The sequence below is a fragment of the Coturnix japonica genome, unplaced genomic scaffold (genome assembly GCF_054131305.1).
Source record: "Coturnix japonica strain WE unplaced genomic scaffold, WE-NBRP24 Scf058, whole genome shotgun sequence".
NCBI lineage: Eukaryota > Metazoa > Chordata > Aves > Galliformes > Phasianidae > Coturnix > Coturnix japonica.
In genome coordinates, this window is record NW_028188961.1 from 791,759 (window position 1) to 819,552 (window position 27,794).

At 55.1% G+C, this 27,794-nt stretch overlaps 3 protein-coding genes across 4 annotated transcripts in view; 1 reads left to right on the forward strand and 2 right to left on the reverse strand.

The window, feature by feature from the left end:
* The window catches only part of LOC146751966 (uncharacterized), a 3,359-nt gene extending 2,494 nt beyond the window's left edge, over nt 1–865 (forward strand). Inside the window, exon 2 of the mRNA XM_085533265.1 lies at nt 692–865. The gene's annotated coding sequence lies outside the window, so the exon portion shown is untranslated. The remainder of the gene's footprint in view (nt 1–691) is intronic.
* Nucleotides 1–1,942, reverse strand: part of LOC146751967 (uncharacterized) — a 2,559-nt gene extending 617 nt beyond the window's left edge. The window contains exons 1-3 of the mRNA XM_085533337.1: nt 1,938–1,942; nt 1,329–1,776; nt 1–1,234 (exon numbers count right to left, since the gene is read on the reverse strand). The exon at nt 1–1,234 is cut by the window's left edge and continues 617 nt beyond it. Of these exons, the coding sequence (XP_085389463.1) occupies nt 329–1,234; nt 1,329–1,776; nt 1,938–1,942 (1,359 nt within the window). The 3' untranslated portion in view covers nt 1–328. The remainder of the gene's footprint in view (nt 1,235–1,328; nt 1,777–1,937) is intronic.
* An 833-nt stretch (nt 1,943–2,775) lies between these two features.
* Nucleotides 2,776–27,794, reverse strand: BCKDK (branched chain keto acid dehydrogenase kinase). 2 transcript variants are annotated; one of them, XM_085533266.1, is made up of 12 exons: nt 27,727–27,794; nt 23,573–23,749; nt 21,097–21,165; nt 19,264–19,374; nt 18,054–18,101; nt 16,525–16,644; nt 13,423–13,521; nt 12,657–12,730; nt 10,645–10,773; nt 7,702–7,791; nt 5,259–5,417; nt 2,776–3,016 (listed from the first exon to the last, which is right to left on the reverse strand). In XM_085533266.1, exons 2-12 carry the CDS (start codon nt 23,744–23,746, stop codon nt 2,872–2,874), a joined length of 1,218 nt encoding a protein of 405 aa, XP_085389392.1. In that variant the 5' UTR covers nt 23,747–23,749; nt 27,727–27,794; the 3' UTR covers nt 2,776–2,871. The 2 variants fall into 2 exon arrangements, with proteins under 2 accessions (XP_085389392.1, XP_085389394.1); XM_085533268.1 differs by lacking the exon at nt 27,727–27,794 and adding an exon at nt 27,666–27,697.

Consider the following 27,794-nt stretch of genomic DNA (forward strand, 5'->3'; position numbering starts at 1 on the left):
CCAGGGGGTCCTGGGGGGATCCTGGGGGGTCCTGAGGAGTCCCAGAGGGTCCTATGGGGGTCCTGAGGGGTCCCAGGGGATCCTGGGGGGGTCTTGATGGGTTCTGGGGGGTCCTGAGGGGTCTCAGAGGGTCCTGGGGGGTATGGGGGGTCCTGAGGGGTCCCAGAGGATCCTGGGGGGCCCTTGGGGGGTCCCAGGGGGTCCTGGGGGGGGGTCTTGATGGGTTCTAGGGGGTCCTGGGGGGGTCCCAGAGGGTCCTATGGGGGTCCTGAGGGGTCCCTGGGGGTCCTGGGGGGGTCTTGATGGGTTCTGGGGGGTCCTGAGGGTCCTATGGGGGTCCTGGGGGGTCCTGGGGGGGTCTTGATGGGTTCTGGGGGGTCCTGGGGTGTCCTGAGGGGTCCCAGAGGGTCCTGAGGGGTCCCAGGGGGTCCTGGGGGGGTCTTGATGGATTCTGGGGGGTCCTGAGGGTCCTATGGGGGTCCTGGGCGGTCCTGGGGGGGTCTTGATGGGTTCTGGGGGGTCCTGAGGGTCCTATGGGGTCCTGGGGGGTCCTGGGGGGGTCTTGATGGGTTCTGGGGGGTCCTGAGGGGTCCCAGGGGGTCCTGGGGGGGTCTTGATGGGTTCTGGGGGGTCCTGGGGGGGTCCTGAGGGGTCCCAGAGGGTCCTGGGGGGGTCCTGAGGGGTCCCAGAGGGTCCTGGGGGGGTCCTGGGGGGGTCTTGGGGGGTCCCAGAGGATCCTGGGGGGCCCTGGGGGGGTCTTGAGGGGTCCCAGAGGGTCCTGGGGGGTCCTGGGGGGTCCCAGAGGGTCCCAGGGGGTCCTGGAGGGGTCTTGATGGGTTCTGGGGGGTCCTGGGGGTCCTGAGGGTCCTATGGGGGTCCTGAGGGGTCCCAGGGGGTCCTGGGGGGGGTATGGGGGGTCCTGAGGGGTCCCAGAGGATCCTGGGGGGTCCTGGGGGGTCCCAGAGGGTCCTGGGGGGGTATGGGGGGTCCTGAGGGGTCCCAGAGGATCCTGGGGGGCCCTTGGGGGGTCCCAGGGGGTCCTGGGGGGGTCTTGATGGGTTCTGGGGGGTCCTGGGGGGTCCTGAGGGGTCCCATGGGATCCTGGGGGGGTCTTGATGGGTTCTGGGGGGTCCTGAGGGGTCTCAGAGGGTCCTAGGGGGTCCTGGGGGGTCCTGAGGGTCCTATGGGGGTCCTGGGGGGGTCCCAGGGGGTCCTGGGGGGGTCCTGAGGGGTCTCAGAGGGTCCTAGGGGGTCCTGAGGGTCCTATGGGGGTCCTGGGGGGTCCCAGGGGGGTCTTGATGGGTTCTGGGGGGTCCTGAGGGGTCTCAGAGGGTCCTAGGGGGTCCCAGAGGGTCCTGGGGGGGTATGGGGGGTCTTGAGGGTCCTATGGGGGTCCTGGGGGGTCCTGGGGGGGTCTTGATGGGTTCTGGGGGGTCCTGGGGGGTCCCAGAGGATCCTGGGGGGGTCCTGGGGGGGTCCCAGGGGGTCCTGGGGGGATCCTGGGGGGTCCTGGGGGGTCCTGAGGAGTCCCAGAGGGTCCTATGGGGGTCCTGAGGGGTCCCAGGGGGTCCTGGGGGGGTCCTGGGGGGGTCTTGGGGGGTCCCAGAGGATCCTGGGGGGCCCTGGGGGGGTCTTGAGGGGTCCCAGAGGGTCCTGGGGGGATCCTGGGGGGTCCTGAGGGGTCTCAGAGGGTCCTGGGGGGGGGCCTTGATGGGTTCTGGGGGGTCCTGGGGGGTCCTGAGGGGTCCCAGAGGGTCCTGGGGGGGTATGGGGGGTCTTCAGGTGTCCAGGGGTGTCCCATAGAGTCTGGGGGGGTCTTGAGGAGTCCATGGGGGTCCTGAGGGTCCTGGGGGGTCTTGAGGAGTCCATGGGGAGGTCCTGGAGTGTCTTGGGTGGGTCCGTGGGGGTCCATTGGGGTCCTGGATGGTCTTGAGGACTCCATGGGGGTCCAGGGGGGTCCTGGGGGGTCCATGGGGGTCAAGGGGGGTCTTGAGGAGTCCATGGGGATCCCAGAGAGTCCTGGAGGGTCCTAGAGGGTCTTCAAGGGTCCATGGGGGTCCTGGGGTGTCCCATAGAGTCCAGGGGGGTCCATGGGGGTCCAGGGGGGTCTTGGGTGTTCCTCAGGGGTCCTGGAGGGTCCATGGGGGTCCATGGGGGTCCTGGGGGGTCCTTGGGGGTCCTGGGGGGGTCTTGAGGAGTCCATGGGGGTCTGTGGGGGTCCAGGGGGGTCTTGGGTGTTCCTCAGGGGTCCTGGGGGGTCCATGGGGGTCCATGGGGGTCTTGAGGAGTCCATGTGGGTCTGTGGGGGTCCTGGGGAGTCCATGGGGGTCCAGGGGGGTCTTGGGTGTTCCTCAGGGGTCCATGGGGGTCCATGGGGGTCAGGGGGGTCTTGAGGAGTCCATGGGGGTCAGGAGGGTCTTGGGGGGTCCTTGGGGGTCCTGGGGGGTCCATGGGGGTCCTTGGGGGGTCTTGAGGAGTCCATGTGGGTCTGTGGGGGTCCTGGGGGGTCCATGGGGGTCCAGGGGGGTCTTGGGTGTTCCTCAGGGGTCCATGGGGGTCAGGGGGGTCTTGAGGAGTCCATGGGGGTCAGGAGGGTCTTGGGGGGTCCATGGGGGTCCAGGGGGGTCTTGGGTGTTCCTCAGGGGTCCATGGGGGTCAGGGGGGTCTTGAGGAGTCCATGGGGGTCAGGAGGGTCTGTGGGGGTCCTGGGGGGGTCCTGGAGGGTCCATGGGGGTCCTGGGGGGGTCTTGAGGAGTCCATGTGGGTCTGTGGGGGTCCTGGGGGGGTCCATGGGGGTCCTTGGGGGGTCTTGAGGAGTCCATGTGGGTCTGTGGGGGTCCATGGGGGTCCTTGGGGGTCCCGGGGGTCCCCTTATATGCGGAAGCTCTCAGCTTTGCCGTCGATGTGCCTGAGCCGCAGGTAGACGTCGGTGCCCACCCCCTGCATGGACTGCAGGCACAGCGAGCCCCCCAGGTACTCGGCATAGGCACGGGATGTGGGCAGGCCAAAGCCAAAGCTGGGGGGGGGAAAATATGGGGGGTTAGGGGGGGGCTATGGGGGGATAAGTGGGGGGTAATGAACTCTATAGGGGTCTATGGGGGGCTATGGGGGGGATAAGTGGGGGGAAAGGCTCCATTAAGGGGTCTATGGGGGGCTATGGGGGGGTAAGTGGGGGGTAATGAACTCTATGGGGGTCTATGGGGGGCTATGGGGGGATAAGCGGGGGGTAAGTGGGGGGTAATGAACTCTATGGGGGTCTATGGGGATATATGGGGGGCTATGGGGGGATAAGTGGGGGGTAACGGACTCTATGGGGGGCTATGGGGGGATAAGTGGGGGGTAATGAACTCTATGGGGGTCTATGGGGGGCTATGGGGGGATAAGTGGGGGGAAGGGCTCCATTAAGGGGTCTATGGGGGGCTATGGGGGGGATAAGTGGGGGGTAATGAACTCTATGGGGGGCTATGGGGGGGGTAAGTGGGGGGTAATGAACTCTATAGGGGTCTATGGGGGGCTATGGGGGGGATAAGTGGGGGGAAAGGCTCCATTAAGGGGTCTATGGGGGGCTATGGGGGGGTAAGTGGGGGGTAATGAACTCTATGGGGGTCTATGGGGGGCTATGGGGGGATAAGCGGGGGGTAAGTGGGGGGTAATGAACTCTATGGGGGTCTATGGGGATATATGGGGGGCTATGGGGGGATAAGTGGGGGGTAACGGACTCTATGGGGGGCTATGGGGGGATAAGTGGGGGGTAATGAACTCTATGGGGGTCTATGGGGGGCTATGGGGGGATAAGTGGGGGGAAGGGCTCCATTAAGGGGTCTATGGGGGGCTATGGGGGGGATAAGTGGGGGGTAATGAACTCTATGGGGGGCTATGGGGGGGGTAAGTGGGGGGTAATGAACTCTATGGGGGTCTATGGGGGGGGATAAGTGGGGAGTAATGAACTCTATGGGGGTCTATGGGGGGCTATGGGGGGGATAAGTGGGGGGTAATGAACTCTATGGGGGGCTATGGGGGTCTATGGGGGGGATAAGTGGGGGGTAATGAACTCTATGGGGGTCTATGGGGGTATATTGGGGGGATAAGTGGGGGGAAGGGCTCCATTAAGGGGTCTATGGGGGGCTATGGGGGGGTAAGTGGGGGTAATGAACTCTATAGGGGTCTATGGGGGGCTATGGGGGGGATAAGTGGGGGGAAGGGCTCCATTAAGGGGTCTATGGGGGGGTTAAGTGGGGGGTAATGAACTCTATGGGGGTCTATGGGGGGGATAAGTGGGGGGTAATGAACTCTATGGGGGGCTATGGGGGGATAAGTGGGGGGTAATGAACTCTATGGGGGTCTATGGGGGGCTATGGGGGGATAAGTGGGGGGTAATTAACTCTATAGGGGTCTATGGGGGGCTATGGGGGGATAAGTGGGGGGTAATGAACTCTATGGGGGTCTATGGGGGGGATAAGTGGCTTCTATGGGTCTCTATGGGGCAATAAATGGCCTCTATGGGTCTCCATGTGTCTCTATGGGGCAATGTATGGGTCTCTATGGGTCTCTATGGGTCAATGTATGTGTCTCTATGGGTCTCTATGGGGCAATGTATGGGTTTCTATGTGTCTCTATGTGTCTCTATGGGTCCCTATGTGTCTCTATGGGCCTCTATGGGTCTCTATGGGTCCCTATGGGTCTCTATGGGCCTCTATGGGTCTCTATGGGGCAACGTATGGGTCTCTATGTGTCTCTATGTGTCTCTATGGGTCTCTATATGTCTCTATGGGTCCCTATGTGTCTCTATGGGTCTCTATGGGGCAACGTATGGGTCTCTATGTGTCTCTATGGGTCTCTATATGTCTCTATATGTCTCTATGGGTCCCTATGGGCCTCTATGGGTCTCTATGGGTCTCTATGGGTCCCTATGTGTCTCTATGTGTCCCTATGGGTCTCTATGGGTCTCTATGTGTCCCTATGGGTCCCTATGGGTCTCTATGTGTCTCTATGGGTCAATATATGGATCTCTATGGGTCCCTATTGGTCCCTATGGGGTCTCTATGTGTCTCTATGTGTCCCTATGGGTCTCTATGGGTCAATCTATGTGTCCCTATGGGTCTCTATGGGTCCCTATGTGTCTCTATGTGTCTCTATGGGTCTCTATGTGTCCCTATGTGTCTCTATGGGTCTCTATGGGGTCCCTATGGGTCCCTATGGATCTCTATGTGTCCCTATGGGTCAATCTATGGGTCAATCTATGGGGCGTGCTGTGTTACCCGTGCATGGGCCCGGCCTGCCCGCTGTTGATGTCCATGAGGTTACGGAAGGGTCCCCCCAGCCGGGGGTCCTGGGCGCTGGCCTCGGCCGTACTGAAGTGATACTCGGTCACCTTGTCCAGCAGGTCATGGGGGATCCCACCACCGCGGTCTGAGATCCTATAGGGGAGATATAGGGGCACTTATGGGGCAGAATGGGGGGATATAGGGGCAGAATGGGTGGGGAGGGGGCTTCTATAGGGGGATATGGGGGGATATAGGGGGATATGGGGGATATGGAGGGATATGGAGGGATATAGGGGGGATATAGGGGGGATATAGGGGAGATATAGGGGGATATAGGGGGATATAGGGGGATATAGGGGGGATATAGGGGGGATATAGGGGGATATGGGGGGATATGGGGGGATATGGGGGAAGAATGGGTGGGCAGGGGGCTTCTATAAGGGGATATGGGGGGATATGGGGCAGAATGGGTGGGGAGGGGGCTTCTATAGGGGGATATGGGGGGATATAGGGGGATATGGGGGGATATAGGGGGGATATGGGGAGATATGGGGGGATATGGGGGGGATATGGGGGGATATAGGGGGGATATGGGGGGATATAGGGGGATATGGGGGGGATATGGGGGGATATAGGGGGATATGGGGGGATATAGGGGGGATATGGGGGGAATATGGGGGGATATGGGGGGATATGGGGGATATGGAGGGATATGGAGGGATATGGAGGGATATAGGGGGGATATAGGGGGGATATAGGGGGGATATAGGGGGGATATGGGGGGTTATATGGGTGGATATGGGGAGAATGGGTGGGGAGGGAGCTTATGGGGCAACTTATGGGGCCACTTATGGGGCCATAGGGCACTTATGGGGCCATAGGGATGTTTATGGGGCCATAGGGGCACTTATGGGGCCATAGAGATGCTTATGGGGCTATAGGGCCACTTATGGGGCCATAGGGATGCTTATGGGGCCATAGGGGCACTTATGGGGCCATAGGGATGCTTATGGGGCCATAGGGATGCTTATGGGGCCATAGGGATGCTTATGGGGCCATAGGGGCACTTATGGGGCCATAGGGATGCTTATGGGGCCACAGGGATGCTTATGGGGCCATAGGGATGCTTATGGGGCCATAGGGATGCTTATGGGGCCATAGGGCACTTATGGGGCCATGGGGCCACTTATAGGGCCATAGGGATGCTTATGGGGCCATAGGGATGCTTATGGGGCCATAGGGCGCTTATGGGGCCATGGGGCCACTTATAGGGCCATAGGGATGCTTATGGGGCCATAGGGATGCTTATGGGGCCATAGGGCGCTTATGGGGCCATAGGGCACTTATGGGGCCATGGGGCCACTTATAGGGCCATAGGGATGCTTATGGGGCCATAGGGATGCTTATGGGGCCATAGGGCGCTTATGGGGCCATAGGGATGCTTATAGGGCCATAGGGATGCTTATGGGGCCATAGGGATGCTTATAGGGCCATAGGGGCACTTATAGGGCCATAGGGCACTTATGGGGCCATAGGGATGCTTATGGGGCCATAGGGGCACTTATGGGGCCATAGGGATGCTTATGGGGCCATAGGGGCACTTATGGGGCCATAGGGATGCTTATGGGGCCATAGGGCACTTATAGGGCCATAGGGATGCTTATGGGGCCATGGGGCCACTTATGGGGCCCTAGGGATGCTTATGGGGCCATAGGGGCACTTATGGGGCCATAGGGATGCTTATGGGGCCATAGGGCACTTATGGGGCCATAGGGATGCTTATGGGGCCATAGGGGCATTTATGGGGCCATAGGGGCACTTATGGGGCCATAGGGATGCTTATGGGGCCATAGGGATGCTTATGGGGCCATAGGGATGCTTATGGGGCCATAGGGGCATTTATGGGGCCATAGGGGCACTTATGGGGCCATAGGGATGCTTATGGGGCCATAGGGATGCTTATGGGGCCATAGGGGCACTTATGGGGCCATAGGGATGCTTATAGGGCCATAGGGATGCTTATGGGGCCATAGGGATGCTTATGGGGCCATAGGGATGCTTATGGGGCCATAGGGGCACTTATGGGGCCATAGGGATGCTTATGGGGCCATAGGGATGCTTATGGGGCCATAGGGGCACTTATGGGGCCATAGGGATGCTTATGGGGCCATAGGGATGCTTATGGGGCCATAGGGATGCTTATGGGGCCATGGGGCCACTTATAGGGCCATAGGGATGCTTATGGGGCCATGGGGCCACTTATAGGGCCATAGGGATGCTTATGGGGCCATAGGGATGCTTATGGGGCCATAGGGATGCTTATAGGGCCATAGGGGCACTTATGGGGCCATGGGGCCACTTATAGGGCCATAGGGATGCTTATAGGGCCATAGGGATGCTTATGGGGCCATAGGGGCACTTATGGGGCGCCCCATACCGGATGACGATGTCGATGTCGTTGTTGGCGATGGTGACCACGATGTCGGGGACGTTGTACGGGGTGTCCAGGTGGGACTCCATTGTGGCCCTATAGCGCCCCACACCGTGCCCCATATGGACACACACGCACCCTCCCACCCCATAAGCCCCTATAAAACCCCATTAACCCCCATAGAACCTCATTAACCCCCCATAGAGCCCCATTAACCCCCATATAACCCCATAACCCCCCATAGAACCCCATAACCCCCCATAGGACCCCATAACTCCTCATAGAACCCCATAACCCCCCATAGAACCCCATTAACCCCCTATAGAACCCCACTAACCCCCCATAGAACCCCATTAACCCCCATTAATCCCCTCTAAGACCCCATAACCCCATCTAAAACCCCATTAACCCCCCATAGAACCCCATTAACCCCATAGAACCCCATAATCCCCCATAGAACCCCATAACCCCCCATAGAACCCCATTAACCCTCCATAGGACCCCATTAACCCTCCATAGGACCCCATTAACCCCCCATAGAACCTCATAACCCCCGATAGAACACCATTAACCCCCCATAGAACCTCATAACCCCCGATAGAACACCATTAACCCCCCATAGAACTCCATAACCCCCTATAGAACCCCCTATAACCCCATATAACCCCATAATCCCATATAAAACCCCCTAACCCCATAACAAACCCTATAGAACCTCATGGCGTTCTTGAGCAGCTCTGGCAGCACGTAGTCCAGGGGCAGTGGGATGAACCCCATAACCCCCCATAGAACCCCATAGAACCCCATATAACCCCATAACCCCCCATATAACCCCATATAACCCCATATAACCCCATATAACCCATATAACCCCATATAACCCCATATAACCCCATATAACCCCATATATCCCCATATAACCCCCTATAACCCCATATAACCCCATATACCCCATATAACCCCATATAACCCCATATATCCCATATAACCCCATATAACCCCATATAGCCCCATATAACCCCATATATCCCATATAACCCCATATAACCCCATATATCCCATATAACCCCATATATCCCATATAACCCCATATAACCCCATATTCCCCCATATAACCCCATATAACCCCATATAACCCCATATAACCCCATATAACCCCACAGAACCCCATATAACCCTATATATCCCATATAACCCCATATAACCCCATATAACCCCATATCCCCCCATATATCCCATATAACCCCATATATCCCATATAACCCCATATAACCCCATATAACCCCATATCCCCCCATATAACCCCATATAACCCTATATAACCCCATATATCCCATATAACCCCATATAACCCCATATAACCCCATATATCCCATAGAACCCCATATAACCCCATATAACCCCATATCCCCCCATATAACCCCATATAACCCCATATAACCCCATATATCCCATATAACCCCATATAACCCCATATAACCCCATATCCCCCCATATAACCCCATATACCCCATATAACCCCATATAACCCCATATCCCCCCATATAACCCCATATAACCCCATATAACCCCATATATCCCCCATATAACCCCATATAACCCCATATAACCCCATATAACCCATATAACCCCATATAACCCCATATAACCCTATATAACCTCATGGCGTTCTTGAGCAGCTCTGGCAGCACGTAGTCCAGGGGCAGTGGGATGAACCCCATAACCCCCCATAGAACCCCATATAACCCCATATAACCCCATATAACCCCATATATCCCATATAACCCCATATAACCCCATATATCCCATATAACCCCATATAACCCCATATAACCCCATATAACCCCATATAACCCCATATAACCCCATATCCCCCCATATAACCCCATATATCCCATATAACCCCATATATCCCCTATAACCCCATAACCCTATATAAAACCCTATATAACCCCATTGACCTCATGGCGTTCTTGAGCAGCTCCGGCAGCACATAGTCCAGGGGCAGTGGGATGAACCCCATAACCCCCCATATAACCCCATATATCCCATATAACCCCATATAACCCCATATAACCCCATATAACCCCATATAACCCCATATAACCCCATATCCCCCCATATAACCCCATATATCCCCCATATAACCCCATATAACCCCATATAACCCCCTATATCCCATATAACCCCATATAACCCCATATAACCCCATATATCCCATATAACCTCATGGCGTTCTTTAGCAGCTCGGGCAGCACGTAGTCCAGGGGCAATGGGATGAACCCCATAACCCCCCATAGAACCCCATAGAACCCCATAGAACCCCATATAACCCCATATAACCCCCTATAACCCCATAATCCCATATAAAATCCCATATATCCCATATAACCTCATGGCGTTCTTTAGCAGCTCCGGCAGCACGTAGTCCAGGGGCAGTGGGATGAACCCCATATAACCCCATAGAACCCCATATAACCCCATATATCCCATATAACCCATATAACCCCATATAACCCCATATAACCCCATATCCCCCCATATAACCCTATATAACCCCATATAATCCCATATATCCCATATAACCCCATATAACCCCATATAACCCCATATACCCCATATAACCCCATATAACCCCATATAACCCCATATCCCCCCATATAACCCCATATAACCCCATATAACCCATATATCCCATATAACCCCATATATCCCATATAACCCCATATAACCCCATATCCCCCCATATAACCCCATATAACCCCATATATCCCATATAACCCCATATAACCCCATATAACCCCATATAACCCCATATCCCCCCATATCCCCCCATATAACCCCATATAACCCCCTATAACCCCCTATAACCCCATATAACCCCATATATCCCATATAACCCCATATATCCCATATAACCCCATATAACCCCATATAACCCTATATAACCTCATGGCGTTCTTGAGCAGCTCCGGCAGCACGTAGTCCAGGGGCAATGGGATGAATGGGAACCTGGCGGCCACGTGCCCATTGATCCGCACACGGGGGGCGTTCCCGTATTGGTGCTCACACAGACGGCTGGGAAACACCGTTAATTAACCCCATTAATTAACCACCCCATTCATTAACCACCCCATTAATTAATTAACCACCCCATTAATTAATTAACCACCCCATTAATTAATTAACCACCCCATTAATTAGTTAACAACCCCATTAATTAATTAATCACCCCATTAATTAATTAATCACCCCATTAATTAATTAATCGCCCCATTAATTAATTAACCACCCCAATAATTAACCACCCCATTAATTAACCACCCCATTAATTAACCACCCCATTAATTAATTGATCACCCCGTTAATTAATTAATCACCCCGTTAATTAATTAATCACCCCATTAATTAACCACCCCATTAATTAATTAACCACCTCATTAATTAATTAACCACCCCATTAATTAATTAACCACCCCGTTCATTAATTAATCAGCCCATTGATTAATTAACCACCCCATTAATTAATTAACCACCCCATTAATTAATTAACCACCCCATTAATTAATTAACCACCCCATTCATTAATTAACCACCCCATTAATTAATTAATCACCCCGTTAATTAATTGATCACCCCATTAATTAATTAACCACCCCATTAACCACCCCATTAATTAACCACCCCATTCATTAATTAACCACCCCATTAATTAACCACCCCATTAATTAATTAACCACCCCATTAATTAATTAACCACCCCATTAATTAATTAACCACCCCAATAATTAACCACCCCATTAACCACCCCATTAATTAACCACCCCATTAATTAATTAACCGCCCCATTAATTAATTAACCACCCCATTAATTAACCACCCCATTAATTAACCACCCCATTAATTAATTAACCGCCCCATTAATTAATTAACCACCCCATTAATTAATTGATCACCCCATTAATTAATTAATCACCCCATTAATTGATTAACCACCCCATTCATTAATTAACCACCCCATTAATTAATTAACCACCCCATTAATTAATTAACCACCCCAATAATTAACCACCCCATTAACCACCCCATTAATTAACCACCCCATTAATTAATTAACCACCCCATTAATTAATTAACCACCCCATTAATTAACCAGCCCATTAATTAACCACCCCATTAATTAATTAACCGCCCCATTAATTAATTAACCACTCCATTAATTAATTAACAACCCCATTAATTAATTAACCAGCCCATTAATTAACCACCCCATTAATTAATTAATCACCCCATTAATTAACCACCCCATTAACCACCCCATAGAACCCCATAGGGAACCACCCATTAACCACCCCATTAATTACCCACCCCATAGGGACCATGACCCCATTAACCACCCCATTAATTAACCACCCCATTAACCACCCCATTAACCACCCCATAGGGACCACGACCCCACAAGGACCCCATAAAAACCCCATAGAACCCCATAATGACCCTATAAGGACCCCATAGAACCCTATAAGGACCCCATAAGGACCCTATAAGGACCCCATAAGGACCCCATAATGACCCCATAATGACCCCATAGAACCCCATAAGGACCCCATAATGACCCTATAAGGACCCCATAGAACCCCATAAGGACCCCATAAGGACCCCATAGAACCCCACAATGACCCCATAGAACCCCATAGAACCCCACAATGGCCCCATAAGGACCCCATAGAACCCCATAAGGACCCCATAAGGACCCCATAGAACCCTATAAGGACCCCATAGAACCCTATAAGGACCCCATAATGACCCCATAGAACCCTATAAGGACCCCATAATGACCCCATAATGACCCTATAAGGACCCCATAAGGACCCTATAAGGACCCCATAGAACCCCACAATGACCCTATAATGACCCCATAATGACCCCATAGAACCCCATAAGGCCCCATTTGTTCTCACCGTGCGAAGTCGACCCACTTCTCGATGATCTTTTTTGGGGACAGTCGGGTGCAGATGATGCCCACGAAGTCAGGCTGGGTGACATAGGACGGCCCTATAAGCCCTATAGGGTCTGGGATGGCCCTATAAGCCCTATAGGGTCTGGGATGGCCCTATAAGCCCCATAGGGTCTGGGACGGCCCTATAGTGTCAGGGACGGCCCTATAAGCCCTATAGGGTCTGGGATGGCCCTATAGGGTCTGGGATGGCCCTATAGTGTCGGGGACGGCCCTATAAGCCCTATAGGGTCTGGGATGGCCCTATAGGGTCTGGGATGGCCCTATAGTGTCTGGGATGGCCCTATATGCCCTATAGGGTCTGAGATGGCCCTATATGCCCTATAGGGTCTGGGATGGCCCCATAGGATCTGGAATGGCCCTATAAGCCCTATAGGGTCTGAAATGGCCCTATAAACCCTATAGGGTCTGGGACAGCCCTATAGGATCTGGGATGGCCCTATAAGCCCTGTAGGATCTGGGATGGCCCTATAAGCCCTATAGGGTCTGGGATGGCCCTATAAGCCCTATAGGGTCTGGGATGGCCCTATAAGCCCTATAGGGTCTGAGATGGCCCTAAAGCCCTATATGGTCTGGAATGGCCTTGTAGGGTCTTGGACAGCCCTATAGGGTCTGGGATGGCCCTATAAGCCCTATAGGGTTTGGAATGGCCCTATAGGGTCATGGAATGGCCCCATAAGCCCTATAGGATCTATAGGGCCGGGCGTTACCTTGTCCTCGTGTAGGGCCAGGTGATGTGACGCCAACATCCTCATCCCCAGCCGGGACGTCAGGGTCTTATCCAGGAAGGGCCGCAATAACCGCTCATCCTATAGGATATAGGGGCACCCCAATGCCATATATGGCCATAGGATATAGGGGCACCCCAATGTCATATATGGCCATAGGATATAGGGGCACCCCAATGTCATATATGGCCATAGGATATAGGGGCACCCCAACGTCATATATGGCCATAGGATATAGGGGCACCCCAATGTCATATATGGCCATAGGATATAGGGGCACCCCAATGCCATATATGGCCATAGGATATAGGGGCACCCCAATGCCATATATGGCCATAGGATATAGGGGCACCCCAATGTCATATATGGCCATAGGATATAGGGGCACCCCAATGCCATATATGGCCATAGGATATAGGGGCACCCCAATGTCATATATGGCCATAGACAGGCTATAGGGGCACCCCAATGTCATATATGGCCATAGACAGGATATAGGGGCACCCCAATGCCATATATGGCCATAGGATATAGGGGCACCCCAATGTCATATATGGCCATAGGATATAGGGGCACCCCAATGCCATATATGGCCATAGACAGGATATAGGGGCACCCCAATGTCATATATGGCCATAGACAGGATATAGGGGCACCCCAATGCCATATATGGCCATAGACAGGATATAGGGGCACCCCAATGTCATATATGGCCATAGACAGGATATAGGGGCACCCCAATGTCATATATGGCCATAGGATATAGGGGCACCCCAATGTCATATATGGCCATAGGATATAGGGGCACCCCAATGTCATATATGGCCATAGACAGGATATAGGGGCACCCCAATGCCATATATGGCCATAGACAGGATATAGGGGCACCCCAATGTCATATATGGCCATAGGGAGGATATAGGGGCACCCCAATGTCATATATGGCCATAGACAGGATATAGGGGCACCCCAATGTCATATATGGCCATAGGGAGGATATAGGGGCAGCCCAATGCCATATATGGCCATAGACAGGATATAGGGGCACCCCAATGCCATATATGGCCATAGGATATAGGGGCACCCCAATGTCATATATGGCCATAGACAGGATATAGGGGCACCCCAATGTCATATATGGCCATAGACAGGATATAGGGGCACCCCAATGTCATATATGGCCATAGACAGGATATAGGGGCACCCCAATGCCATATATGGCCATAGGGAGGATATAGGGGCACCCCAATGCCATATATGGCCATATAATATAGGGGCACCCCAATGTCATATATGGCCATAGACAGGATATAGGGGCACCCCAATGCCATATATGGCCATAGGGAGGATATAGGGGCACCCCAATGCCATATATGGCCATAGGATATAGGGGCACCCCAATGTCATATATGGCCATAGACAGGATATAGGGGCACCCCATTGGCCCCTATGGCCATGGGGAGCACCCGGAAATGCCCATCCGGAAGTGGACACCCGGAAGTGGACACCCGGAAGTGTCCCGACCGGAAGTGCCTCCAACTGGCTGTGCCACACCCGGAAGTGACTTACGCAAATATGCTCCCTCCCCCCGGAAGTGTCCCACCCGGAAGTGTCCCCACCCTGGAACACCCCCATCCGGAAGTGTCCCTACCCGGAAGTATCCCACCCGGAAGTGTCCCACCGGAAGTGTCCCACCCGGAAGTGTCCCCAACCGGAAGTGCTCCACCGGAAGTGCCCCACCCGGAAGTCCCCCAAACGAGACGTGTCCCACCCAGTAAAGTCCCCACCCGGAAGTGCCCCACCGGAAGTGTCACACCCGGAAGTGTCACACCCAAAAGTGTCCCCTTCCCGGAGGGGCCCCAACGGAAGTGTCCCCCTCCCGGAAGTGTCCCACCCGGAAGTGTCCCCACCCGGAAGTGTCTCATTGTCTCCCACCCGGAAGTGTCCCAAACGGGACGTGTCCCACCCGGAAGTGCCCCCACCCGGAAGTGCCCCATTGTGTCCCACCCGGAAGTGCCCCCCACCCGGAAGTGTCCCCACCCGGAAATGCCCATTGTGTCCCCTACCCGGAAGTGTCCCCCACCCGGAAGTGTCCCCACCCGGAAGTGTCCCATTGTGTCCCCTACCCGGAAGTGTCCCCTACCCGGAAGTGTCCCCCACCCAGAAGTGTCCCCACCCGGAAGTGCCCATTGTGTCCCCTACCCGGAAGTGTCCCCACCCGGAAGTGCCCATTGTGTCCCACCTGGAAGTGTCCCCACCCGGAAGTGTCCCCCACCCGGAAGTGTCCCATTGTGTCTCACCCGGAAGTGTCCCATTGTGTCTCACCCGGAAGTGTCCCCCACCCGGAAGTGCCCCCATTGTGTCCCACCCGGAAATGTCCCACCCGGAAGTGCACCCCACCCGGAAGTGCTCCACTGTGTCCCACCCGAAAGTGTCCCCCACCCGAAAGTGCCCTATTGTGTCCCACCCGGAAGTGTCCCCACCCGGAAGTGTCCCCCACCCGGAAGTGTCCCCCACCCGGAAGTGCCCCATTGTGTCCCACCCGGAAGTGTCCCCCACCCGGAAGTGCCCTATTGTGTCCCACCCGGAAGTGTCCCCAACCCAGACGTGCCCCATTGTGTCCCACCCGGAAGTGTCCCCCACCCGGAAGTGTCCCCCACCCGGAAGTGCCCCATTGTGTCCCACCCGGAAGTGTCCCCCACCCGGAAGTGTCCCCCACCCGGAAGTGCCCCATTGTGTCCCACCCGGAAGTGTCCCCACCCGGAAGTGTCCCCCACCCGGAAGTGTCCCATTGTGTCCCACCCGGAAGTGTCCCCCACCCGGAAGTGTCCCCAACCTGGAAGTGCCCCATTGTGTCCCACCCGGAAATGTCCCACCCGGAAGTGCACCCCACCCGGAAGTGCTCCACTGTGTCCCACCCGGAAGTGTCCCCACCCGGAAGTGTCCCCCACCCGGAAGTGTCCCATTGTGTCCCACCCGGAAGTGTCCCCCACCCGGAAGTGTCCCCAACCTGGAAGTGCCCCATTGTGTCCCACCCGGAAATGTCCCACCCGGAAGTGCCCCCCACCCGTTAGTGCCCCCCACCTGTATGTGCCTCCTGCACTCCCGTAGCCCCTCAGCCAGCAGCGTCACCACGTCCTTGTGATCGTCCAGCAGCTGCCGCAGCAACGAGCAGTAACGGGACTCGTCACCGGCTGCCTGGATCTATGGGGACAACGGGAACCAATGGGACACGGGTTAAGGGGGGGGACACGGACCGGAAAGGGGGACGGACAGGAAGGGGAAACAGGAACAGGAAACAGGAAGGGGAAACTTATATGACATAAGGTGCCATAAGGTGCCATAAGGTGCCATAAGGTGCCATATAAGGTGCCATAAGGTGCCATAAGGTGCCATATAAGGTGCCATAAGGTGCCATATAAGGTGCCATATAAGGTGCCATAAGGTGCCATAAGGTGCCATATAAGGTGCCATAAGGTGCCATAAGGTGCCATATAAGGTGCCATAAGGTGCCATAAGGTGCCATATAAGGTGCCATAAGGTGCCATAAGGTGCCATATAAGGGGCCATAAGGTGCCATATAAGGTGCCATAAGGTGCCATAAGGTGCCATATAAGGTGCCATATAAGGTGCCATATAAGGTGCCATATAAGGTGCCATAAGGTGCCATAAGGTGCCATATAAGGTGCCATAAGGTGCCATAAGGTGCCATATAAGGTGCCATAAGGTGCCATAAGGTGCCATAAGGTGCCATATAAGGTGCCATAAGGTGCCATATAAGGTGCCATAAGGTGCCATAAGGTGCCATAAGGTGCCATATAAGGTGCCATATAAGGTGCCATAAGGTGCCATAAGGTGCCATATAAGGGGCCATAAGGTGCCATATAAGGTGCCATAAGGTGCCATAAGGTGCCATATAAGGTGCCATATAAGGTGCCATATAAGGTGCCATATAAGGTGCCATAAGGTGCCATAAGGTGCCATATAAGGTGCCATAAGGTGCCATAAGGTGCCATATAAGGTGCCATAAGGTGCCATATAAGGTGCCATATAAGGTGCCATAAGGTGCCATAAGGTGCCATATAAGGTGCCATAAGGTGCCATATAAGGTGCCATAAGGTGCCATATAAGGTGCCATAAGGTGCCATAAGGTGCCATAAGGTGCCATATAAGGTGCCATATAAGGTGCCATAAGGTGCCATAAGGTGCCATATAAGGGGCCATAAGGTGCCATATAAGGTGCCATAAGGTGCCATAAGGTGCCATATAAGGTGCCATATAAGGTGCCATATAAGGTGCCATATAAGGTGCCATAAGGTGCCATAAGGTGCCATATAAGGTGCCATAAGGTGCCATAAGGTGCCATATAAGGTGCCATAAGGTGCCATAAGGTGCCATAAGGTGCCATAAGGTGCCATAAGGTGCCATAAGGTGCCATATAAGGTGCCATAAGGTGCCATATAAGGTGCCATAAGGTGCCATAAGGTGCCATAAGGTGCCATAAGGTGCCATATAAGGTGCCATAAGGTGCCATATAAGGTGCCATAAGGTGCCATAAGGTGCCATATAAGGTGCCATAAGGTGCCATATAAGGTGCCATAATTGATACTCACGGGTGGGAAGTCGCTGAGCTTCTGGAAGGCCCGAATATAGAGCTCGTGCTGTGGGGTCAGAACATCACTGCGTCAATGAGGGGCCCTATAAACCCCCCCATATTTGAGCTGCCCCCCCCCATATTTAAGCTGTCCCCCCATATATAACCTGCCCCCCATATTTAACCTGCCCCCCATATTTAACCTGCCCCCCCATATTTAACCTGCCCCCCCATATTTAACCTGCCCCCCCATATATAACCTGCCCCCCATATTTAACCTGCCCCCCATATATAACCTGCCACCCCATATATAACCAGCCCCCCCATATATAACCTGCCCCCCCATATATAACCAGCCCCCCCCATATTTAACCAGCCCCCCCCATATTTAACCTGCCCCCCCATATATAACCAGCCCCCCCATATATAACCTGCCCCCCATATTTAACCTGCCCCCCCCATATTTAACCTGCCCCCCCCCACATTTAACCTGCCCCCCCATATTTAACCTGCCCCCCATATATAACCTGCCCCCCCATATATAACCAGCCCCCCCATATATAACCAACCCCCCCATATATAACCTGCCTCCCCCATATATAACCAGCCCCCCCATATATAACCTGCCCCCCCATATATAACCTGCCCCCCCATATATAACCTGCCCCCCCATATTTAACCTGCCCCCCATATTTAACCTGCCCCCCATATTTAACCTGCCCCCCCATATTTAACCTGCCCCCCCATATATAACCTGCCCCCCATATTTAACCTGCCCCCCCCATATTCAACCTGCCCCCCCATATTTAAGCTGCCCCCCCCTCCTTGCCCCCCCCATATTTAACCTGCCCCCCCCATATTTAACCAGCCCCCCCATATTTAACCAGCCCCCCCATATTTAACCAGCCCCCCCATATTTAACCTGCCCCCCATATTTAACCTGCCCACCCCATATTCAACCTGCCCCCCCATATTTGAGCTGCCCCCCCCATATTTAACCTGTCCCCCCATATTTAACCTGGCCCCCCATATTTGACCTGTCCCCCCCCATATTTAAGCTGCCCCCCCCCCATATTTGAGCTGCCCCCCCCATATTTGACATGTCCCCCCCCATATTTGACCTGTCCCCCCCCCCATATTTAACCTGTCCCCCCCCCATATTTGACCTGTCCCCCCCCATATTTGAGCTGTCCCCCCCATATTTAACCTGTCCCCCCCCTTTCACTGACCACGTGCAGGATGGTGGGGTTGCAGCCGATGATGAAGGGCAGGCTGCGGAACCCTTTGATGCGGTGAGCGATGCGCACGGGCAGCTCCTGCTGCAGGTACCGGGCGCTCTTCTATGGGGACAACAGCACCATGGGACCCACAGCCTGCCCCATAGATCCACTATGGGACCCACAGCCCGCCCCATAGATCCACTATGGGACCCACAGCCTGCCCCATAGATCCACTTTGGGACCCACAACCCACCATGGGACCCATAACCCCATAGATCCACTTTGGGACCCACAACCCACCATGGGACCCATAACCCACCCCATAGATCCACTATGGGACCCACAGCCCACCATGGGACCCATAACCCACCCCATAGATCCTCTATGGGACCCACAGCCCACCATGGGACCCATAACCCACCCCATAGATCCTCTATGGGACCCCCAACCCACCATGGACCCCCCAACCCACCCCATAGATCCACTTTGGGACCCACAACCCACCATAGACCCCCCAACCCACCCCATAGATCCACTTTGGGACCCACAACCCAACATGGGACCCATAACCCACCCCATAGATCCACTATGGGACCCACAACCCACCATGGGACCCACAGCCTGCCCCATAGATCCACTTTGGGACCCACAACCCAACATGGACCCCACAGCCCACCCCATAGATCCACTATGGGACCCACAACCCAACATGGGACCCATAACCCCATAGATCCACTTTGGGACCCACAACCCAACATGGACCCCACAGCCCACCCCATAGATCCACTATGGGACCCACAGCCCACCATGGGACCCATAACCCACCCCATAGATCCTCTATGGGACCCACAGCCCACCATGGGACCCATAACCCACCCCATAGATCCACTATGGGACCCACAGCCCACCATGGGACCCATAACCCACCCCATAGATCCTCTATGGGACCCACAGCCCACCATGGGACCCATAACCCACCCCATAGATCCTCTATGGGACCCCCAACCCACCATGGACCCCCCAACCCACCCCATAGATCCACTTTGGGACCCACAACCCACCATAGACCCCCCAACCCACCCCATAGATCCACTTTGGGACCCACAACCCAACATGGGACCCATAACCCACCCCATAGATCCACTATGGGACCCACAACCCACCATGGGACCCACAGCCTGCCCCATAGATCCACTTTGGGACCCACAACCCAACATGGACCCCACAGCCCACCCCATAGATCCACTATGGGACCCACAACCCAACATGGGACCCATAACCCCATAGATCCACTTTGGGACCCACAACCCAACATGGACCCCACAGCCCACCCCATAGATCCACTATGGGACCCACAGCCCACCATGGGACCCATAACCCACCCCATAGATCCTCTATGGGACCCACAGCCCACCATGGGACCCATAACCCACCCCATAGATCCTCTATGGGACCCCCAACCCACCATGGACCCCCCAACCCACCCCATAGATCCACTTTGGGACCCACAACCCAACATGGGACCCATAACCCACCCCATAGATCCACTTTGGGACCCACAACCCAACATGGACCCCACAGCCCACCCCATAGATCCACTATGGGACCCACAGCCTGCCCCATAGATCCACTATGGGACCCACAGCCCACCCCATAGATCCACTATGGGACCCACAGCCCACCCCATAGATCCACTATGGGACCCACAGCCCACCCCATAGATCCACTATGGGACCCACAGCCTGCCCCATAGATCCACTATGGGACCCACAGCCCACCCCATAGATCCACTATGGGACCCCCAACCCACCCCATAGATCCCGAGCCCCCTCCCCAACTCACCAATATGTGACTCCCATCCTGTGACCTCCCCGAATACAACATGGTGGTGGGGGTCAGCCGGACGGATGGCTGCAAGAACACAAAAGACCCCAAAAACACTCTAAAAGACCCCAAAAAAAAGACCCAAAAAGACCCCAAATCCATCCCCAACCCCCCTCCCCCTCCCAAAGACCCCCAAAAGACCCCCAGAAAAAACCAAAAAGCCTCAAAAGCCCCCAAATCCACCCCCAAACCCCAAATTCCCCCCCTTGTGCCCCCCAAATCCCCCCCAGCCCCCCAAAAAGACCCCAAAAGCCCCCAAACACCCCAAAGCCCCCCCAAAAGCCCCCCAAAAAGACCTCAAAAGCCCCCAAATCCACCCCCAAACCCCAATGCCCCCCCTTGTGCCCCCCAAATCCCCCCCAAAAGACCCCCAAAAAGCCCCCAAAAGACCCCAAATCCACCCTCAAACCCCAAATCCCCCCCCAGCCCCCCAAAAAGACCCCAAAAGCCCCCAAATCCACCCCCAAACCCCAAAGCCCCCCCCAGCCCACCAAAAAGCCCCCAAACACCCCAAAGCCCCCCCCAAGCCCCCCAAAAGACCCCCAAAAAGCCCCCAAAAGACCCCAAATCCACCCTCAAACCCCAAATCCCCCCCCAGCCCCCCAAAAAGACCCCAAAAGACCCCAAATCCACCCTCAAACCCCAACGCCCCCCCCTTGTGCCCCCCAATTCCCCCTCCAGCCCCCCAAGAAGACCCCAAAAGACCCCAAATCCACCCCCAAACTCCAATGCCCCCCCTTGTGCCCCCCAAATCCCCCCCAGCCCCCCAAAACCCCCCAAAAGCCCCCAAATCCACCCCCAAACCCCAAAGTCCCCCCACAAAGCCCCCTCTATGCACCCCCAGCCCCCCAAAAACCTCCCAAATCCCCCAAATCCACCCCCAAACCCCCCCAAAGCCCCCTCTGTGCCCCCCCAAATCCCCCCCAGCCCCCCAAAAAGCCCCCAAATCCCCCCCAAATCCCCCCCCAAACCTCCCCAAACCCCCCTCCCCAATTCCCCCCCCGTGCCCCCCCAAATCCCCCCCCCAGCCCCCCCAAAAGACCCCAAAAGCCCCCAAATCCCCCCAAATCCCCCCCCCAAAGCCCCCTCCCCAATTCCCCCCCCCGTGCCCCCCCCAAATCCCCCCCCAGCCTCCCAAAAAGCCCCCAAAAAGCCCCCAAAAGACCCCAAATCCACCCCCAAACCCCAAAGCCCCCCCTGTGCCCCCCAAATCCCCCCCAAATCCCCCACCAGCACCCCCAAAACCCCCCCTGTGCCCCCCAAACCCCCCCCAAAGCCCCCCCAAAAGACCCCAAATCCCCCCCCAGCCCCCCAAAAAGCCCACAAATCCCCCCAAAAAGCCCACAAATCCCCCCAAATCCCCCCCCAAACCCCCTCCCAAAGCCCCCTCCCCAATTCCCCCCCCGTGCCCCCCCAAATCCCCCCCCAGCCCCCCCAAAAGACCCCAAAAGCCCCCAAATCCCCCCCCAGCCCCCCAAAAAGCCCCCAAATCCCCCCCCAACCCCCCCCCAAAGCCCCCTCCCCAATTCCCCCCTCTGTGCCCCCCCAAATCACCCCCAAAAAGACCCCAAAAGCCCCCAAATCCCCCCCCAGCCCCCCAAAAAACCCCCAAATCCCCCCCCAAACCTCCCCAAACCCCCCTCCCCAATTCCCCCCCCGTGCCCCCCCAAATCCCCCCCCAGCCCCCCCAAAAGACCCCAAAAGCCCCCAAATCCCCCCCCCAAAGCCCCCTCCCCAATTCCCCCCCCCGTGCCCCCCCCAAATCCCCCCACAGCCTCCCAAAAAGACCCCAAAAAGCCCCCAAAAGACCCCAAATCCACCCCCAAACCCCAAAGCCCCCCCTGTGCCCCCCAAATCCCCCCCAAATCCCCCACCAGCACCCCCAAAACCCCCCCTGTGCCCCCCAAACCCCCCCCCAAAGCCCCCCCAAAAGACCCCAAATCCCCCCCCAGCCCCCCAAAAAGCCCACAAATCCCCCCAAAAAGCCCACAAATCCCCCCAAATCCCCCCCCAAACCCCCTCCCAAAGCCCCCTCCCCAATTCCCCCCCCCGTGCCCCCCCAAATCACCCCCAAAAAGACCCCAAAAGCCCCCAAATCCCCCCCCAGCCCCCCAAAAAGCCCCCAAATCCCCCCCCAAACCCCCCCCCAAAGCCCCCTCCCCAATTCCCCCCTCTGTGCCCCCCCAAATCACCCCCAAAAAGACCCCAAAAGCCCCCAAATCCCCCCCCAGCCCCCCAAAAAGCCCCCAAATCCCCCCCCAACCCCCCCCCCAAAGCCCCCTCCCCAATTCCCCCCTCTGTGCCCCCCCAAATCACCCCCAAAAAGACCCCAAAAGCCCCCAAATCCCCCCCCAGCCCCCCAAAAAGCCCCCAAATCCCCCCCCAACCCCCCCCCCAAAGCCCCCTCCCCAATTCCCCCCCCCGTGCCCCCCACCTTCTCAGCCGCAGCATCGATGGCTGGTTGGTGGTAGAACGACGTGACGGTTTTGGACCGTTCTCGGGCCAGGTCCGGGGGGGGGGGAAGGTTCTGATCGGCGGCAGAACGAGATAAAGGACGGGGGGGCAGCGCCGGGGGGACACGGGGACCCCCTAAAATGCGCCGTAACATGGCCTGTAATGGGGGATATGGGGTTATGGGGGGGGTATGGGGGATATATGGGGGGTATAAGGGGATATGGGGGGATATGGGGGGAAAATGGGGGGTATATGGGGCCATGGGGGTGGATATGGGGGAGATATGGGGGGATATGGGAGGATATATGGGGGATATGGGGGGATATGGGGGATATATGGGGTCATAGGGGGGATATGGGGGGGATATGGGGGGGATATAGGGGGGATATAGGGGGGGATATGTCTGGATATGGGGGGATATGGGGCTATAGGAAGGCATACGGGGGGATATGGGATCATGGGGGGAATATGGGGGATATATGGGGGATATAGGGGGATATGGGGGGGGATATGGGGTCATGGGGGGGGATATGGGGCAGATATGGGATGATATGGGTGAATATGGGGGGATATGGGATCATAGGGGGGGCAGCGCCGGGGGGACACGGGGACCCCCTAAAATGCGCCGTAACATGGCCTGTAATGGGGGATATGGGGTTATGGGGGGATATGGGGGATATATGGGGGATATAAGGGGATATGGGGGGGGATATGGGGGATATATGGGGGATATAAGGGGATATGGGGGGGGGGTATGGGGGAGATATGGGGGGATATGGGGGGGATATGGGGGGGATATGGGGGGGATATGGGGTTATAGGGGGGGATATGGGGGGATATGGGGTCATGGGGGGGACATGGGGGGGTATATGGGGGGATATGGGGGGATATGGGGGGGATATGGGGGGATATGGGGTCATGGCGGGGGGATATGGGGGGGATATGGGGGATATGGGGGGATATGGGGGGATATGGGGGGGATATGGGGGGGATATGGGGGGGATATGGGGGGGATATGGGGGGGATATGGGGTCGATATGGGGGGATATGGGAAGATATATGGGGGATATGGGGGGATATGGGGTTATAGGGGGGATATGGGGGGATATGGGGGAGATATGGGGGGATATGGGGGAGATATGGGGGAGATATGGGGGGATATGGGGGGATATGGGGGATTATAGGGGGGGATATGGGGTCATGAGGGGGAATATGGGGGAGATATGGGGGGATATGGGAGGATATATGGGGGATATGGGGGGATATGGGGGATATAAGGGGATATGGGGGGATATGGGGTCATGGGGGGGGATATGGGGGAGATATGGGGGAGATATGGGAGGATACATGGGGGATATGGGGGAGATATGGGGTCATGGGGGGGGATATGGGGGGTCTATGGGGGTCTATGGGGGTCTATGGGGGGGATATGGGGGGGATATGGGGGGGATATATGGGGTTATAGGGGGGATATGGGGGGGATATGGGGAGATATGGACTCATAAGGGGGGATAGATGGGGTTATAGGGGGGATATGGGGGAGATATGGGGGGATATGGGGGGGATATAGGGGGATATGGGGAGATATGGGCTCATAAGGGGGGATATAGGGGAATATGGGGGGATATATGGGGGGGATACATCTGGATATGGGGGATCTATGGGGAGATATGGGGGGATATGGGGCTATAGGGAGGCATATGGGGGGATATGGGGGGATATGGGGTGGTTATGGGGGGATATGGGGTAATATATGGGGGATATGGGGTGATATGGGGGGGATATGGGTGTATATATCCTTTTTTCCCCTATTTTATACCCAAAACGGGCTCTGGATGCAGTTTTCTTTCAGTTTTAGACCCAAAAAGGGAGTAGAAAACCCCTTTTCCCACTGTTTAACACCCAAAACAGACTCTGGATGCTGTTTTCCCTCATTTTATCCCCAAAAAGAGACTGAAAAACCTCTTTTTCCCCCCATTTTATCCTCAAATCAGCTCAGAACCCCAATTCTCCTCAGTTTCACCCCAAAACCACCTCAGGGCCCCAATCCCCCTCAGTTTTACCTCAGAATCACCACAGAACCCCAATTCTCCTCAATTTCACCCCAAAATCACCTCAGGACCCCAATTATGCTCATTTTTACCTCACAAATCACCTCAGAACCCCAATTCCCCTCAGTTTCACCCCAAAACCACCTCAGAACCCCATTTATATTCAATTTTACCTCATAAATCACCTCAGAACCCCAATTTCTCCCAATTTCACCCCAAAACCACCTCAGAACCCCAATTCCCCTCAGTTTTACCTCAGAATCACCTCAGAACCCCAATTCCCCTCACTTTAAGCCCCAAAATCACCTCAGGGACCCCAATTCTCCTCAATTTCACCCCAAAACCACCTCAGGACCCCATTTATACTCATTTTTACCTCACAAATCACCTCAGAGCCCCAATTCTCCTCAGTTTCACCTCAGTTTCACCTCAGGGCCCCAATTCCCCCAACTTTAACCCCAAAACCACCTCATGGCCCCAGTTCTTCTCAGTTTAACCCCAAAACCACCTCAGGACCCCATTTATACTCAGTTTTACCTCACAAATCACCTCAGAACCCCAATTATACTCAATTTCACCCCAAAATCACCTCAGGACCCCAATTATACTCATTTTTACCTCACAAATCACCTCAGAGCCCCAATTATACTCAGTTTTACCCCAAAACCACCTCAGGGCCCCAATCCCCCTCAGTTTTACCTCAGAATCACCTCAGAACCCCAATTCCCCTCACTTTAAGCCCCAAAATCACCTCAGGGCCCCAATTATACTCAATTTCACCCCAAAACCACCTCAGGACCCCATTTATACTCATTTTTACCTCACAAATCACCACAGAACCCAAATTCTCCTCAGTTTCACCCCAAAACCACCTCAGAACTTCAATTATACTCATTTTTACCTCACAAATCACCACAGAACCCCAATTATACTCAATTTTACCCCAAAACCACCTCAGGGCTTCAATTATACTCATTTTTTACCTCACAAATCACCTCAGAAACCCAATTATACTCAATTTCACCCCAAAATCACCTCAGGACTCCAATTATACTCATTTTTACCTCACAAATCACCACAGAACCCAAATTCCCCTCAGTTTTACCCCAAAACCACCTCAGGGCCCCAATCCCCCTCAGTTTTACCTCAGAATCACCTCAGAACCCCAATTCCCCACACTTTAAGCCCCAAAATCACCTCAGGGCCCCAATTATACTCAATTTCACCCCAAAAACACCTCAGAACCCCATTTATACTCAATTTTACCTCATAAATCACCTCAGAACCCCAATTCCCCTCAGTTTCACCCCAAAACCACCTCAGAACCCCAATTATACTCATTTTTACCTCACAAATCACCTCAGAATCCCAATTATACTCAATTTTACCCCAAAACCACCTCAGGGCCCCAATCCCCCTCAGTTTTACCTCAGAATCACCTCAGAACCCCAATTCCCCCCAATTTCACCCCCAAACCACCTCAGAACCCCAATTATGCTCATTTTTACTTCACAAATCACCTCAGAACTCCAATTCCCCTCACTTTAAGCCCCAAAATCACCTCAGGACTCCAATTATACTCAATTTTACCTCAGAATCACCTCAGAACTCCAATTCTCCTCAATTTCACCCCAAAACCACCTCAGGACCCCATTTATACTCAGTTTTACCTCACAAATCACCTCAGAGCCCCAATTCCCCTCAGTTTCACCTCAGGATCCCAATTCCCCCCACTTTAACCCCAAAACCACCTCAGGGCCCCAGTTCTTCTCAGTTTCACCCCAAAATCACCTCAGGGCCCCAATTCCCCCCATTTTCACCTCAAAAAACCCATTTTCCCCCTATTTTCGCCCCAAATCCCCACAGGGCCCCGTTCCCCCCCCATTAAACCCCCATTCCCCTCAGTCCCCCCCCCAAATCCCCTCACCACCTCCATTTACTCTCACTTTCACCCCCCAACCCACCTCGGGACCCCATTTCTTCACGTTTTTAACCCAAAATCACCCCCCCCCCCCCACTCACCAGGTCGCAGAACCCCCCCCCCCCCCCATAGTTCCCCTCCCCCCCCCCCGCGCCCCCTCACAATGGTACGTCCCGGTCGGGTGAAGGCGCGTAGTGCGCATGCGCGGGGCGAACCATTGCGCAGTAAAA

What these genes read in the sequence shown, in the direction of transcription:
- BCKDK (XM_085533266.1), bottom strand. Translation starts at nt 23,746, where the DNA reads ATGTTACGGCGCATTTTAGGGGGTCCCCGTGTCCCCCCGGCGCTGCCC. An exon ending in TCGATGCTGCGGCTGAGAAG is followed by an intron (nt 21,166 to 23,572) that starts GTGGGGGGCACG and finishes GTGTTCTTGCAG; the next exon opens with CCATCCGTCCGGCTGACCCC. An exon ending in AGGATGGGAGTCACATATTG is followed by an intron (nt 19,375 to 21,096) that starts GTGAGTTGGGGA and finishes TTGTCCCCATAG; the next exon opens with AAGAGCGCCCGGTACCTGCA.